Source organism: Phacochoerus africanus, chromosome 9 (genome assembly GCF_016906955.1).
Source record: "Phacochoerus africanus isolate WHEZ1 chromosome 9, ROS_Pafr_v1, whole genome shotgun sequence".
NCBI classification, from domain to species: domain Eukaryota; kingdom Metazoa; phylum Chordata; class Mammalia; order Artiodactyla; family Suidae; genus Phacochoerus; species Phacochoerus africanus.
In genome coordinates this window covers 65,495,209-65,507,851 of record NC_062552.1, presented here as the reverse complement: position 1 = coordinate 65,507,851, position 12,643 = coordinate 65,495,209, and the positions used below count along the sequence as shown (strand labels likewise).

At 35.2% G+C, this 12,643-nt stretch overlaps 1 protein-coding gene across 5 annotated transcripts in view; it reads right to left on the bottom strand.

Annotated features, from left to right (window-relative positions):
- The window catches only part of RALGAPA1 (Ral GTPase activating protein catalytic subunit alpha 1), a 230,371-nt gene that overhangs the window by 93,327 nt on the left and 124,401 nt on the right, over positions 1–12,643 (bottom strand). For all 5 annotated transcript variants that reach the window (XM_047797747.1, XM_047797742.1, XM_047797745.1 and 2 more), the window contains 3 exons: positions 8,841–8,949; positions 6,844–6,954; positions 718–786 (listed from right to left, as the gene is read on the bottom strand). In XM_047797747.1, the coding sequence (XP_047653703.1) occupies positions 718–786; positions 6,844–6,954; positions 8,841–8,949 (289 nt within the window). The remainder of the gene's footprint in view (positions 1–717; positions 787–6,843; positions 6,955–8,840; positions 8,950–12,643) is intronic.

The window sequence follows — 12,643 nt, the reverse complement described above, 5'->3', positions numbered from 1 at the left end:
AAGGGCAGGGACCGAACCCGCAACCTCATGGTTCCTAGTCGGATTTGTTAACCACTGTGCCACGACGGGAACTCCCAGGACTTTAAAGTAGTTTTAATAAATACGTTAAAAAATCTATCTATGGATAAAACTGAAAAAATGCAGAATTTCAGGAAAGATATGGAAATTGTAAAAAGAAACCAAATAGAAATTTTGGACTGATAAATACAATATTTGAAGTAACTAAAGGAATCTTAGAATACATTTACTAAGGTAAATGCAAACTTGGAGAATTTTTTGATGGCTAAAGGGTATGTCTTCTCCAAAGTGCCCTATCTCTATATACTATATGTATTCTCCTTAATGGAAATTACTTTCCTCAGGTAACAGCTATACAAAGATGCATGGCTGCCTTGAGAGTGGAGGAATTCCTCAAAATTAATATTCAGGCATAAACATGACCATAGCAAATGAAAAAATTAAAAATGGACAGAATGTCCTCTCAGGTTCCTTACAACCCTAAGATTCAAAGATTCTATGACCATGACTAATTTGAAATATGAACTAAAATATAATTTAGTTACAAATAATAATGGAAAGATATATTTCACATTATAATAAATTTTAAACACAAGATTAATTAATGTTTACCATGTAAATATATATACTTTCACAATTTTAAAATATAAGTATTTTACTAGATAATGATATATTAAGTATCAAAAAAAATTAAATTACCCTCTTGTCCATTTCATAAGATGAAGCTTCTGTACTTGGCAAAAGATGGGTAATAGTGGCTATTAGAATCTGTAGGAAATTAAAAAAGAAAAAGCTCAAAATATGTCAAACTACTGGTGTATCCTAAAACTTAAACATTAATGCTAAAGTGATATGAAATCCACTGCTGAAAATTTATCCAAAATACATTAACACTGTTATTTCAAAGTAATATTTAATAGGTCAGCTTTTCAAGTACAATGAACTATCCTTCATTTACAATCCTAATATATAACACCAAAATTATATAGCCTCTGTTAACTATAAATTGAGTTCTTACAAATTCATTTCATCAATATGTATAAACACACAAATAATATATGTTCTGATAGAAAAATTAGAAGATACAGATAAGCAAAAGGATTTTAAGAACCACTGGCAATTTATCCCTCAAGAAATTTACCTTGCTGAACAAATTATGCACAGAAGGAATGTACCTCAACATAATAAATGCCATATATAACAAGCCCAAAGCTAACATCATACCGAATGATGAAATGTTAATACCCTTTCCTCTAAAGTCAGGAACATGACAATGGTGGTCAAAATTGACATTTCTATCCAACACAGTACAGGAAGTCCTACCACAGCAAATAGGCAAGAAAAAGAACTAAAAGGTATTCAAATCTCAAAGGAAGAAGTAAAATTATTTCTGTTTGCAGATGACATGATCTTGTATACAGGAAACCCTGAACATTCCACAAAAAAAAAAAAAAAAAACCTGTTAGAAATCATAAACGAATTCAGTAAAGTTGCAGAAAACAAAATCAACATACAAAAATCAGTTGCATTTCTATATACCAATAATAAACTATCATAAAGAGAAATTATGAAATCTATCCCATCTACAATAGCATCAAAAGCAATAAAATACTTAAGTATAAATTTAACCAAGCTGGCAAAAGGCCTATACACTGAAAACTAGAAAACGCTGATGAATGAAACTGAAGAAGATGCAAATAAATAGAAGATATTCAATGTGATAGATTGGAAGAATTAACATTGTTCAAACTACCCACAGGGATCTACAGATTTAATGCAATCCTTATCAAAATTCCAGTGGCAATTTTCTCAGGAATAGAAAAATCTATCCTGAAATTGTATGGAGCCACAAAAAACCCCAAAGAGCAAAAGTAATCTTGAGAAAGAAGAATAGAGCTAGAGGCATCACACTTCTTGATTTCAAGATTTATTATAAAGCTATAGTAATCAAAACATGGTACTGACAGTAAGGTACTGACATAAAAACAGGCACAAAGACCAGTGCATCAGAATAGAGAGCCTCGACATAAACTCACACACATAGAGTCAACGAATCATTTTCTTTCTATGGTGGCACCTGTGACATAAGGAAGTTCTCAGGCTAGGGCTTGAATTGGAGCTACAGCTGAAGGCCTACACCATGGCCTCAGCAACATGGGATCCAAGCTGCAACTGTGACCTGACCTTATGCCACAATTTGCAGCAACACCGGATCCTTAACTCACTGAGTGAGGCTAGGGATCGAAACCACAACCTCATAGACACTGTTGAGTTCTTAACTCGCTGAGCCACAAAAGGAACTCCAAGTCAACTAATCTTTGACAAGGGTGTCAAGAACACACAAGGAGAAAGATTAGCTATAAACAGTGGTGAGAAAACTGGATATCCCCATGCAAAAGAATGAACCTGGACCGGTATCTTTTATCACTCACAGAAATTAACCTGAAATAGATAAAATACCAAAAGACCTGAAACTCCTAGAAGAAAACACAGGAAAAAGGTTCCTTGACATGGATCTTGATTATGATTTTTTGGATATCATAACCCAAAGCACAAGCAATAAAATAAACAATAAACAAGTGGGACTATATAAACTAAAGCTTCTGCAAAGCAAAAAATAAAAAAAAATAAAGTGAAAAGACAACTTACAGAATGTGAAAAAATATTTGCAAACCATATTTCTGTTAAGCTAATATCTGAAATAAATAAGGAACTCATACACCCAACAGCAAAAGTAACTAAATTTATAAATGGGCAAAGGATCTGAATAGACACACAAACGACCAACAGGTACATGAAAAGGTGCTTAACATCAGCAATCATCAGGAAAATGCAAATCAAAACCACAATGGATTATTACCTCACATTTGTTAGGATGGCTATTTTTTTTTTTTTGTCTTTTTGCTATTTCTTGGGCCGCTCCTGCGGCATATGGAGGTTCCCAGGCTAGGGGTCCAATCAGAGCTGTAGCTGCCAGCCTACGCCAGAGCCACAGCAATGTGGGATCCGAGCCACATCTGTGACCTACACCACGCTCATGGCAACGCCGGATCGTTAACCCACTGAGCAAGGGCAGGGACCGAACCCGCAACCTCATGGTTCCAAGTCGGATTCGTTAACCACTGCGCCATGACGGGAACTCCAGGATGGCTATTTTTAAAAAGATCAGAGGTAAGAGATGTTGATGAAGATGTAGAGAAAAGAGAACCCTTTTACACTATTGGTTGGAACGTAAACTTCTACAGCCATTATGGAAAATAGTGTGAAGGTTCCTCAAAAAATTAAGAATAAAACTACCATATGATCTAGCAATCCTACTCCTGAGTATGTATCTGAAGGAAATGAAATCAGTATATCAAAGACCCATGTTCACTGCAGTATTATTTACAATAGCCAAGGCATGGAAACAACACACATCTTTTGACAGATGAATAGATAAAGAAAATGTGGTGTACATATATACACAATGGAATACTATTCAGCCATAAAAAAGAAGAAAATCCTGCCATTTGTGACACCATGGAAGAACCTGGAGGGCATTATGCTAAGTGAAATAAGCCAGACAAACACAAATATTGCATGGTATCATTAATACGTGAAATCTTTTTATAGCAACAATAGAATAGTGGTTACCAGGGGCTGCAGCCTAGGGAACTGGGGAGATGTAAGTCAAAGGACATGAACTTTCAGTTCTAGGAATAGAAGTTCTGAGGATTTGCTGTATGGTATAGTGCCTATAGTTAAACATAGAGTATTGAATATCTGAAAGTTGCTAAGAGTAGACCTTAAGCATTCTCACCAAAAAAAAAAAAAAGTTAACAATGTGAGATAATAGATATGTTAATTATTGTGATCTTGGTAATCCTTCCATGATTACCAAATCATTATGTTGTACACTTTAAATACAAAATAATTATATTTATCAATTATTCCCCAATAAAGTTGGGACAAAAATAATGAAATTTACTCTTATCTTCCTAGGTATTTCACATATACTCCTCTTTTTAAAAGAGATTTTATAATGTGGCTTTTTAAATTAACATATATTATACACTAACAGTATATAAGGAAAATTGATAACAAAATATTAAATAAGAGACCTTATTAAAAGAAAGCAAAATATTCATAGTGTTGCCATTTACCTTGGAAATCTCTTGATCTCAATTTTTTTATGTGCATGTTAAAAATATATAGAAGTAAATTTACTGTATATTTTTGCATGCTATTATGTTTTAATAAATGATTGCTCCACACAGAAAAATTTCTCTAAATATAATTTATACTGTAAAAGGCTTTACTCACTAGCAGAATCTAGTACATTAGATTAATACTTAATTTTGTTCATAGAGCTAGGCTTCTATTCCTAACTATGCAAGCAGGTAACCATTAGTGAAATGCTCTAATATTATAGAATTTCATTTCTTCACCCAATTAGAGGTAAAGTATAACTATCTATAGCCATTGGCCACTATAATGTGTAGCGAGATAATCTGTAAAAACTCTACACACTTAAAAATTACTTAGGTAGGTATTAATAATACATAAACTGGTAAAGAAAATAAGGGAAAGGATTTACAGACTTTCAAATAAACAATAAAAAATCTGCTTAAAGAATATCATAACTTTCAACAGAATAATCTTACAGAGTAAAATCTTCAAGTTTTAAAATATTGAATGTTTTAATTAACAGTGTATATATGAAAATTCTATTTACATCCAGTTATCATGTCCTGCATGATAATAACAGTAGCTGTAGCCAACATTTATTGCAATTTATGTCCCATCACTTTTATGGTAAAAAGTGCTTTACATGTACTTTCTCCTTTAGTCTTCTGAGCAACTCTGTGAGGTAGACATTTTTATCCCTAGATTCTACTAGTGAGTAAAGAAAGTCAGAGTTTAGAGGATGAAATAACTTGTTCATAGTTACAAGATTAGTAAAAGTCAGGGGTTAGTTAAGCCAGGTATATCTAACCTTCAAACCCAACATCTTAACCATAATATTATATTCAACTCGATAGACATTTGCTGAACAGATTCTACATAAAAGCCATCCTTGGTATAAAAAATTTAAAAATGCCATTTTCTTAAGGAAGCTTAGAATTTGTACACAAATATATTGAATGCTATAATAGATCCTAGCAACATTGGTTGAGTGGGAAAAGCCTGGACTTGAAATCTTACAGATTTGGCTTTGAATTCTGCTTATAGACCCTGTTAGTTTGTGACTTTATATAGTTACTATACCCTTAGTTCTCTCATCTTAAATAAAGGGAGGGGAGGAGAAAAGGGCTAACTGTCCATCTCAAATTATTATTATTATTATTTCTTTTTTTTTTGCTTTTTAAGGGCGGCACCCACGGCACATGGAGGTTCCCAGGCTAGGGGTCAAATTGGAGCTGTAGCTGCCAGCCTGTGCCACAGCCACAGCAACGCCAGGTCCAAGCTGCATCTGTGACCTACACCACAGCTCATGGCCCGGCCGAATCCTTAACCCACTGAGCAAGGCCAGGGATTGAACCTCAACCTCAGGGTTCCTAGCTGGATTTGTTTCTGCTCCGCCAAGATGGGAACTCCCTCAAATGATTTTTTTAAGAATTAAATAAAGAGGTAACAAACCCTACTACTATCAATGAGACGGTGGATTCAATCTCTGGCCCTGCTCAGTGGGTTAGGGATCTGGAGTTGCCATGAGTTGCGGTGTAGGTCGCAGACATGGTTCTGATCCCACGTTGCTGTGACTGTGGTAGAGGCTGGCAGCTACAACTCTGATTTGACCCCTAGCCTGGGAACTTCCATAAGCCATGGGTGCAGCCCTAAAAATATAAAAAATAAAAATAAAAAAAGAATTAAATAAGGTAACATATGAAAAGGCAACTACTTTCATGACTGATATATAGTAGGTACTTAATAAATATCAATTACTATCTTTCCTAAAAATGTTTTAAGAATATGAAGATAAGAAAAATAAATTCTGGTTGTAGAAAACAGGTAAGGATTCTCATTTTTTGAGGAGATGGTATTTAAACCAATCACTGAAGGATGAGGGGGATGGAGAGAAGTAGAGAATTTTAGGTAGGAAAAAGAGAGTGAGGGGTATGTTTAGGAGATAACAACTCACTCAGGTGACTGGACTAAAGGGTATTTCAAAGGAATCTGTACAGGATTCTGAAAAGATGGTTGAGTCCTCATCGGGAGGCCTCAAATTTGCAGCTGAAGAGTTTGGTTCCTACTTTATTGGCAAAGGAAAACCACTAAGAAATTTTGTTATTTCTCCAGGTAAATGACCTGAGTCACTGTGAATGTGAATGGTGACTTGGAGAGGAAAGACCTCAGAAGCCAGGAGACCAGTTTAGAAGACTATTACAGCATCTCAAAAAAGAAAAAATTAAGGGCTGAAAAATATCCGGTGTCATAGGAAGCACAGAACACACAGAATTAAAGTAAAAATAATAAATCAATAAAATAAAATAAATCACATCATAAATGACTGGTCAAAAGGAAAGGAATGAATCAAAATAATGTCCTGCTTTTAGTAACTGGAGGGATGGTATGTTTTCTTACCTAAGAGAGGGAATGAAGCTGAATATACATTATAAAGACAATGGCAATGATAAATTTGCATGTAGCATTTAAAATCAAGAACATAATCTCCTAACATAAAATATTATCAGATTGGCATGAACTTTGATATCAAAAATGCACCCTGAGTTGCCATTATTTAGCTATCCAAAATAAGAAAACTATTAAGTAATTTCATATTTCAAAGTATCTGAATCTAAGGCTTTTTAACAAGTCATAAGAAATAAATGAGAAATAACTTACTTGAATAATTTTCAAGGGAGAATCAGGCTGGTAAATCTGAAGTCTGGGTACATAATGAACCAGCATGTGAAGCATGTTACAAGCTACATGGGCTACGGTTTTATTAGTAAACTGCAATAATAATAATAAAAAATAAAACAAAAAAGCACTGTTATTAAAAATATCTTCCTGATATTATTCATCAATACATTAGCTGCTGAAAAATTTTAAATTTTACACGTTTCTTTTTGTCATTCTATAATGTTTTTATTAAAATATTATTAGGAAGATAAATACATATCTGCAAAATAAAAAAATCACAATACATCCCCAAAATATAATTAACTTTATTTTTTCTTTGTAGTGTTTGACTGGCCTCATTAAAATTTTGTTCTATTTTCTCTTACCTGGATTTCTGAAACAGGCTCTAAACCGCTAAACTTACTTTCAATATTTCCCCTATTCCAATATATTGTACATGATACTTCCAAATTATCTTCCGAAGAACTGTTTTAATGCTAACATCCTCTATACTTAAAAATCTGGAGTTCCCGTCGTGGCGCAGTGGTTAACGAATCCGACTTGGAACCATGAGGTTGCGGGTTCGGTCCCTGCCCTTGCTCAGTGGGTTAACGATCCGGCGTTGCCATGAGCTGTAGTGTAGGTCGCAGACGTGGCTCGGATCCCGCGTTGCTGTGGCTCTGGCGTAGGCCGGTGGCTACAGTTCTGATTCGACCCCTAGCCTGGGAACCTCCACATGCCGTGGGAGCGGCCCCAAATAAATAGCAAAAAGACAAAAAAAAAAAAAAATCTTAGATGGCTTCCCAATGGTATAGTCAAACTTTTAATGCTTATATCTCTATGACCAAATCTCACTCACTCTTCTAGCCCTAACCACATTATCTCCTTCTTCCAAAGTCTTCTCTGATACTTAAGTCAGTGATCTCTGCTTCCTTTAAACTCAATCAGCAGTTTATATGCATCATTTATTTGGTTCTCTCAGCCTTTTGTATCTTATTACTTTTAATCTTTTTTCAGTGATCATATTTTTGATATCTTGAATCTATTTTGTAAATTTTTTTCATTTTGGTATCCCTCACTCTGCCTAGCAAAGCACCTCAAACACAGTATATACTCAGAAATATCTGTCAAACATGTAATATTTGTACTTTGTATGTTAAGAATTCCATTCAGGTATTCTATTACAATTCTTAAGATAAAAATGATATCAAGCATCTTTTTGCATGACAATGTAAAAAATATCCAACAATTCATTCAGACTCTCTATGTAATAATTATTTTTTTGACCAAATCTTATTCTGGTCACAAAGAAGACATTTAACTTGAATGATAAAGGGAAAAAATTGACTAACTCAAGAATGCAGGAAGTAATCAAAATCGAAGAGTAAGATAAAAAAATACTTATTAAGATAAATAACACCACAATATGTTGTTTAATAACTTGTTTCCTATATGTATCTTAGGAACAAAGCCAAATACATAGAGTTAAAATACATACATGAGATAAAATATGTCATCACAAAGATTTTTTTTTTTTGTCTTTTTGCCTTTTCTAGGGCCACTTCCCTCAGCATATGGTGGCTCCCAGGCAAGGGGTTGAATCGGAGCTGTAATTGCCGGCTTATGCCAGAGCCACAGCAACGTGGGATCCAAGCCGTGTCTGCAACCTATACCACAGCTCACGGCAACGCCAGATCCTTAACCCACTGAGCAAGGCCAGGGATCGAACCCGCACCCTCATCGTTCCTAGTCAGATTCGTTAACCAATGAGCCACGACGGGAACTCCATCATAAAGATATTCTAAATTCAAGAGTAGAACTACTCTTAAGGAAAGTCAGAATCAAAGAAATAATGTAGTAATAAATTAATGAAAACATCTGTTAAATGTTGTATTATAAAAGGGCACAATAAATAAATAACATTTGGAAAAAAATCATCACGCATTCTATACTATCTCAATATAGTCCACTAAATAGGTTTTGTTGTTTTATTTTACCTTTAAGGAAACACAAATTACATTCAGAGCTTCTTTAATTTGAGGATGATGAGACTCATGGACCAATTCTTCACAAATCCAAATACCTAAACTGCAAAGTGCTACACATCTGTTTAAAAAAAAAAAAAAAAGGCAACTGGTAATGATATAAATGAAAGTGGATGAGACTTTAAATGAAATAAAACCACCGCCACAACCAAAACACCCACAACCAACCTAGAATGTACATGCACTGGGTAAGTGAATTAATCAATTTGTTACTTAAGAAGATAAATAGGAAGAAAAGCACATCCCCCAAACTCTAAGACTTATTTTCAATTATAATTTACTACCAAGATCACAGGCAGAGATAACATTAAGGATCTCTAGCAAACCCATATTAATAAATTGATATTGGAGTGCCTGTCGTGGCCAGCAGCTACAGCTCCGATTAGACCCCTAGCTTGGGAACCTCCGTATGCCATGGGTGCTGCCCTAGAAAAGACAAAAAGACCAAAAAAAAAAAAAAAAGATATTGTCATAAAGCTTCTCGAACAAATATGCAACCTGTTTTCAAAAAGGAGTGTAATTTTATTGACTGATAGCAGCAATATTATTTTCTTATCTCTTAGATTTAACATAGCTAGCTATAAATCCTTTTTAAAACAAATGTATATATGCTACAAAGGAATTCCAACAGAAACAGAACTTGCAGAATTTTTGTTCTGTTCCATAATGTCTTGTGAAGCCAGTTCCCTACTTCAACTAAGTTTCAGTTTGAAGAAAGTAATCTGATGACCAGAATCAGTAAAAAGTCTATTACTGTGTTCATGTAGAAGTTTTTGATCAAGTATATGTTTTGTTTTGTCTTGTCTCTTTAGGCCTGCAACCACAGCATATGGAAGTCCCCGGGCTAGGGGTCGAACTGGAGCTGCAGCTGCCAGCCTACACCATAGCCACAGCAACACCAGACTGGAGCCGTGTCTGTGACCTACACCGCAGCTTGCAGCAATGCCAGATCCTTAGCCCACTGAGTGAGACAGAGATCAAACCCACATCCTCATGGATACTAGTTAGGTTTGTTACCACTGAGCCACCAGGGGAATTCTGAAGCATATGTTTTTGAGTATATAAGAGTCAATTCCTTCCAGTTTTCTGATATATCTTGCATGTCCTGACACTGATATTTTTAAATCAAACTCAGCAGGATGCTAAATTTCAGAACAATTTAATGCAGAAATATTCTTTTTCCCCAACACGATGGATCAGAAGTTAAGTCTCTTTTTCAATCTATCAGTATTAATGCTACTAATTTACAATCAAAACTACAGAAAGTCTTCTAAGTGAGGTCTACTGCTTTCTTTCGTCTCTACTCTTGTTCACTCATAAATCTTACATAATATTCATAGATCTAAATAATTGTCAGGCTTAGTAGTGCAAGGAGGTGTAATCCTAAAATAACAATAAACTCTAAAAGTTCTGTACACATGCAGCTAAATAAAGGCACAGACTGGGAATACAAACACCCAGGTTTTAGTTTTTTTTAAGAAAGTTAAGATCAGTTTGTGTGTGTGGGGTGTGTGTGTGTGTGTGTGTAGTTTTCTACATTCTTCAATATGTCAAAATAATCTAGATTATTTGCAGTATGGCTCAATTCTCTGCTCCTGGTCAGATTTTGGGTTATAAGTTTCTAAGGCCTTCCATTCCTGAAAAGTATAGAAAACAAGTCTAGAAAATACTTATGTTCAACTTCTGGGATTTTCCTATACTAGTCAATACAAGCTATCATGTTAATGATTCCCAAGTCCACTTTGGACAATTATGTTTTAGGCTTCAACATCCTTTCACTTGAGAGGAAATGAAGTTTAAAAAAAAAAAATGGCAGAAGATCTAGATTCTGAAGCTCTAGGTTCAAATCTGTTTCTGCTATTTATTACTTATGCATCTAATAAGACTCTGAAGAATAAAACTGCCAGGGGTTTAATCATGGCTCTGGGTTGATAGGACAGATTAGTGAAAATCTCTGGGCTCCCATCTATAAAAAGGAGGATAAAAATTGTACCTATCTCTGACAGTTGAGCGTTTAGAGCAGTGGTTGGCACATACAAAAGGCATAGTAAGTGACAGCTTTCTAGGCCATGGGTTTCTTGCTAGCAAAATTGGAAGAATAATGGTGATTCCAATAATTTCTTAGAACTGGTGTTGAAAGCTAAATGAAACAATATCTTTGTAAATTTAAAAGAATATCATTAACATAGAGAATGCTAGAGAAATAACATTGAAAATCATCGAATTTGGGGCTAGAGCTAACAGAAATGAAAATATGGGATAACAGAAAAGACAATGTCATTTTCCAGAGTGGTTGACCAGTACCAAAACAAAATTAAGAATTTACTCAAATGGGCGTTATCGTCATGTCTCAGTGGTAACGAACCCGACCAGTAACCAGGGTTTGATCCCTGACCTCACTCAGTGGGTTAAGGGATCCAGTGTTGCCACAAGGTTAAGGCATAGGTTGCAGATGCAACTCAGATCTGGCATTCCTGTGGCTGTGGCACAGGCTGGCAGCTGCAGCTCCGATTCGACTCCTGGCCTGGGAACTTCCATATGCCTCAGGTGCAGCCCTAAAAAGACAAGAAATACACAACTGAATTAAAGAGCGGGACCTGTATCTCATTTAAGAAAACTGCTTATTTTACATTATTTTTAGTTGCTGGAAAAAGAGGAGGTTTAAGTTAGAATTAGAATCAAAATGGTCAAAATCATTATCTGTACCTTTATGAACCTTGGATCAAAAAATACGTAAATTATTATCGAAAAAAAAGCTTTGCAGAGATGCAGGTCAGAGAAGCAGTAAGATAGACTACTGTTAAGGCTAATGACATGCTGTTAGAATTAGCTTCAAGAAATATATAAATTAATGATATTCTGGGGACAGGAGGAGCATGGTATGTTATTGGTAACTGCTTTGTTTTGTTTTGAAGTATAGTTGATTTACAATGCTGTGTTAGTTTTAGGTGTACAAATAAAGTGAGTCAGTCGTGTGTGTGTGTGTGTGTGTGTGTATGTATTCTTTTTCAGACTCTTTCACTTTTTACAGCTGCACCTGCAGCATATGTAAGTTGCTGGTCTAAGGGTCAAACAGGAGCTACAGCTGTACACTTACGCCACGGCCACACTGGATCTGAACGGCTTACAGCAATGCAGGATCCTAAACTCACTGAACAAGGCCAAGGATCAAACCCACATCCTCACAGAGACAACATCGGGTCCTTAGCCCACTGAGTTACAACAGGAACTCCCAGATTCTTTTACACTACAGGTTAGCTATAGGCAACCTGCTGATTTAAACCAATCTTTTTGAAAAGGCTTAGTAAAACTGAAAATGCCACAGTGCTCACTTCTTAAGACATTTAAAAAGAAAAACAGTCTAAAATTTTATTGCTTACATTCTATTTTTTAAAATAGTCTAATCAAACATTTATTAATATTAACATATACTATCTTCCTACCATAAAAGTATCTTATTTTAATTCAATTTAACATTTAGTGAGTAACTACTCCTACACTTCAAGATACTGTGTAAGAGACAGTGATAAATCTGAGGGGAAAGCAAAATGTACTTAAATAAAACTAAAAGAAATCATTTTATCATGGACTTGGAGAAGAGACTTGTGGCTGCCTGATGGGAGGGGGAGGGAGTGGGAGGGATCGGGAGCTTGGGCTTATCAGACACAACTTAGAATAGATTTACAAGGAGATCCTGCTGAATAGCATTGAGAACTTTGTCTAGATACTCATGCTGCAACAGAAGAAAGGTTGGG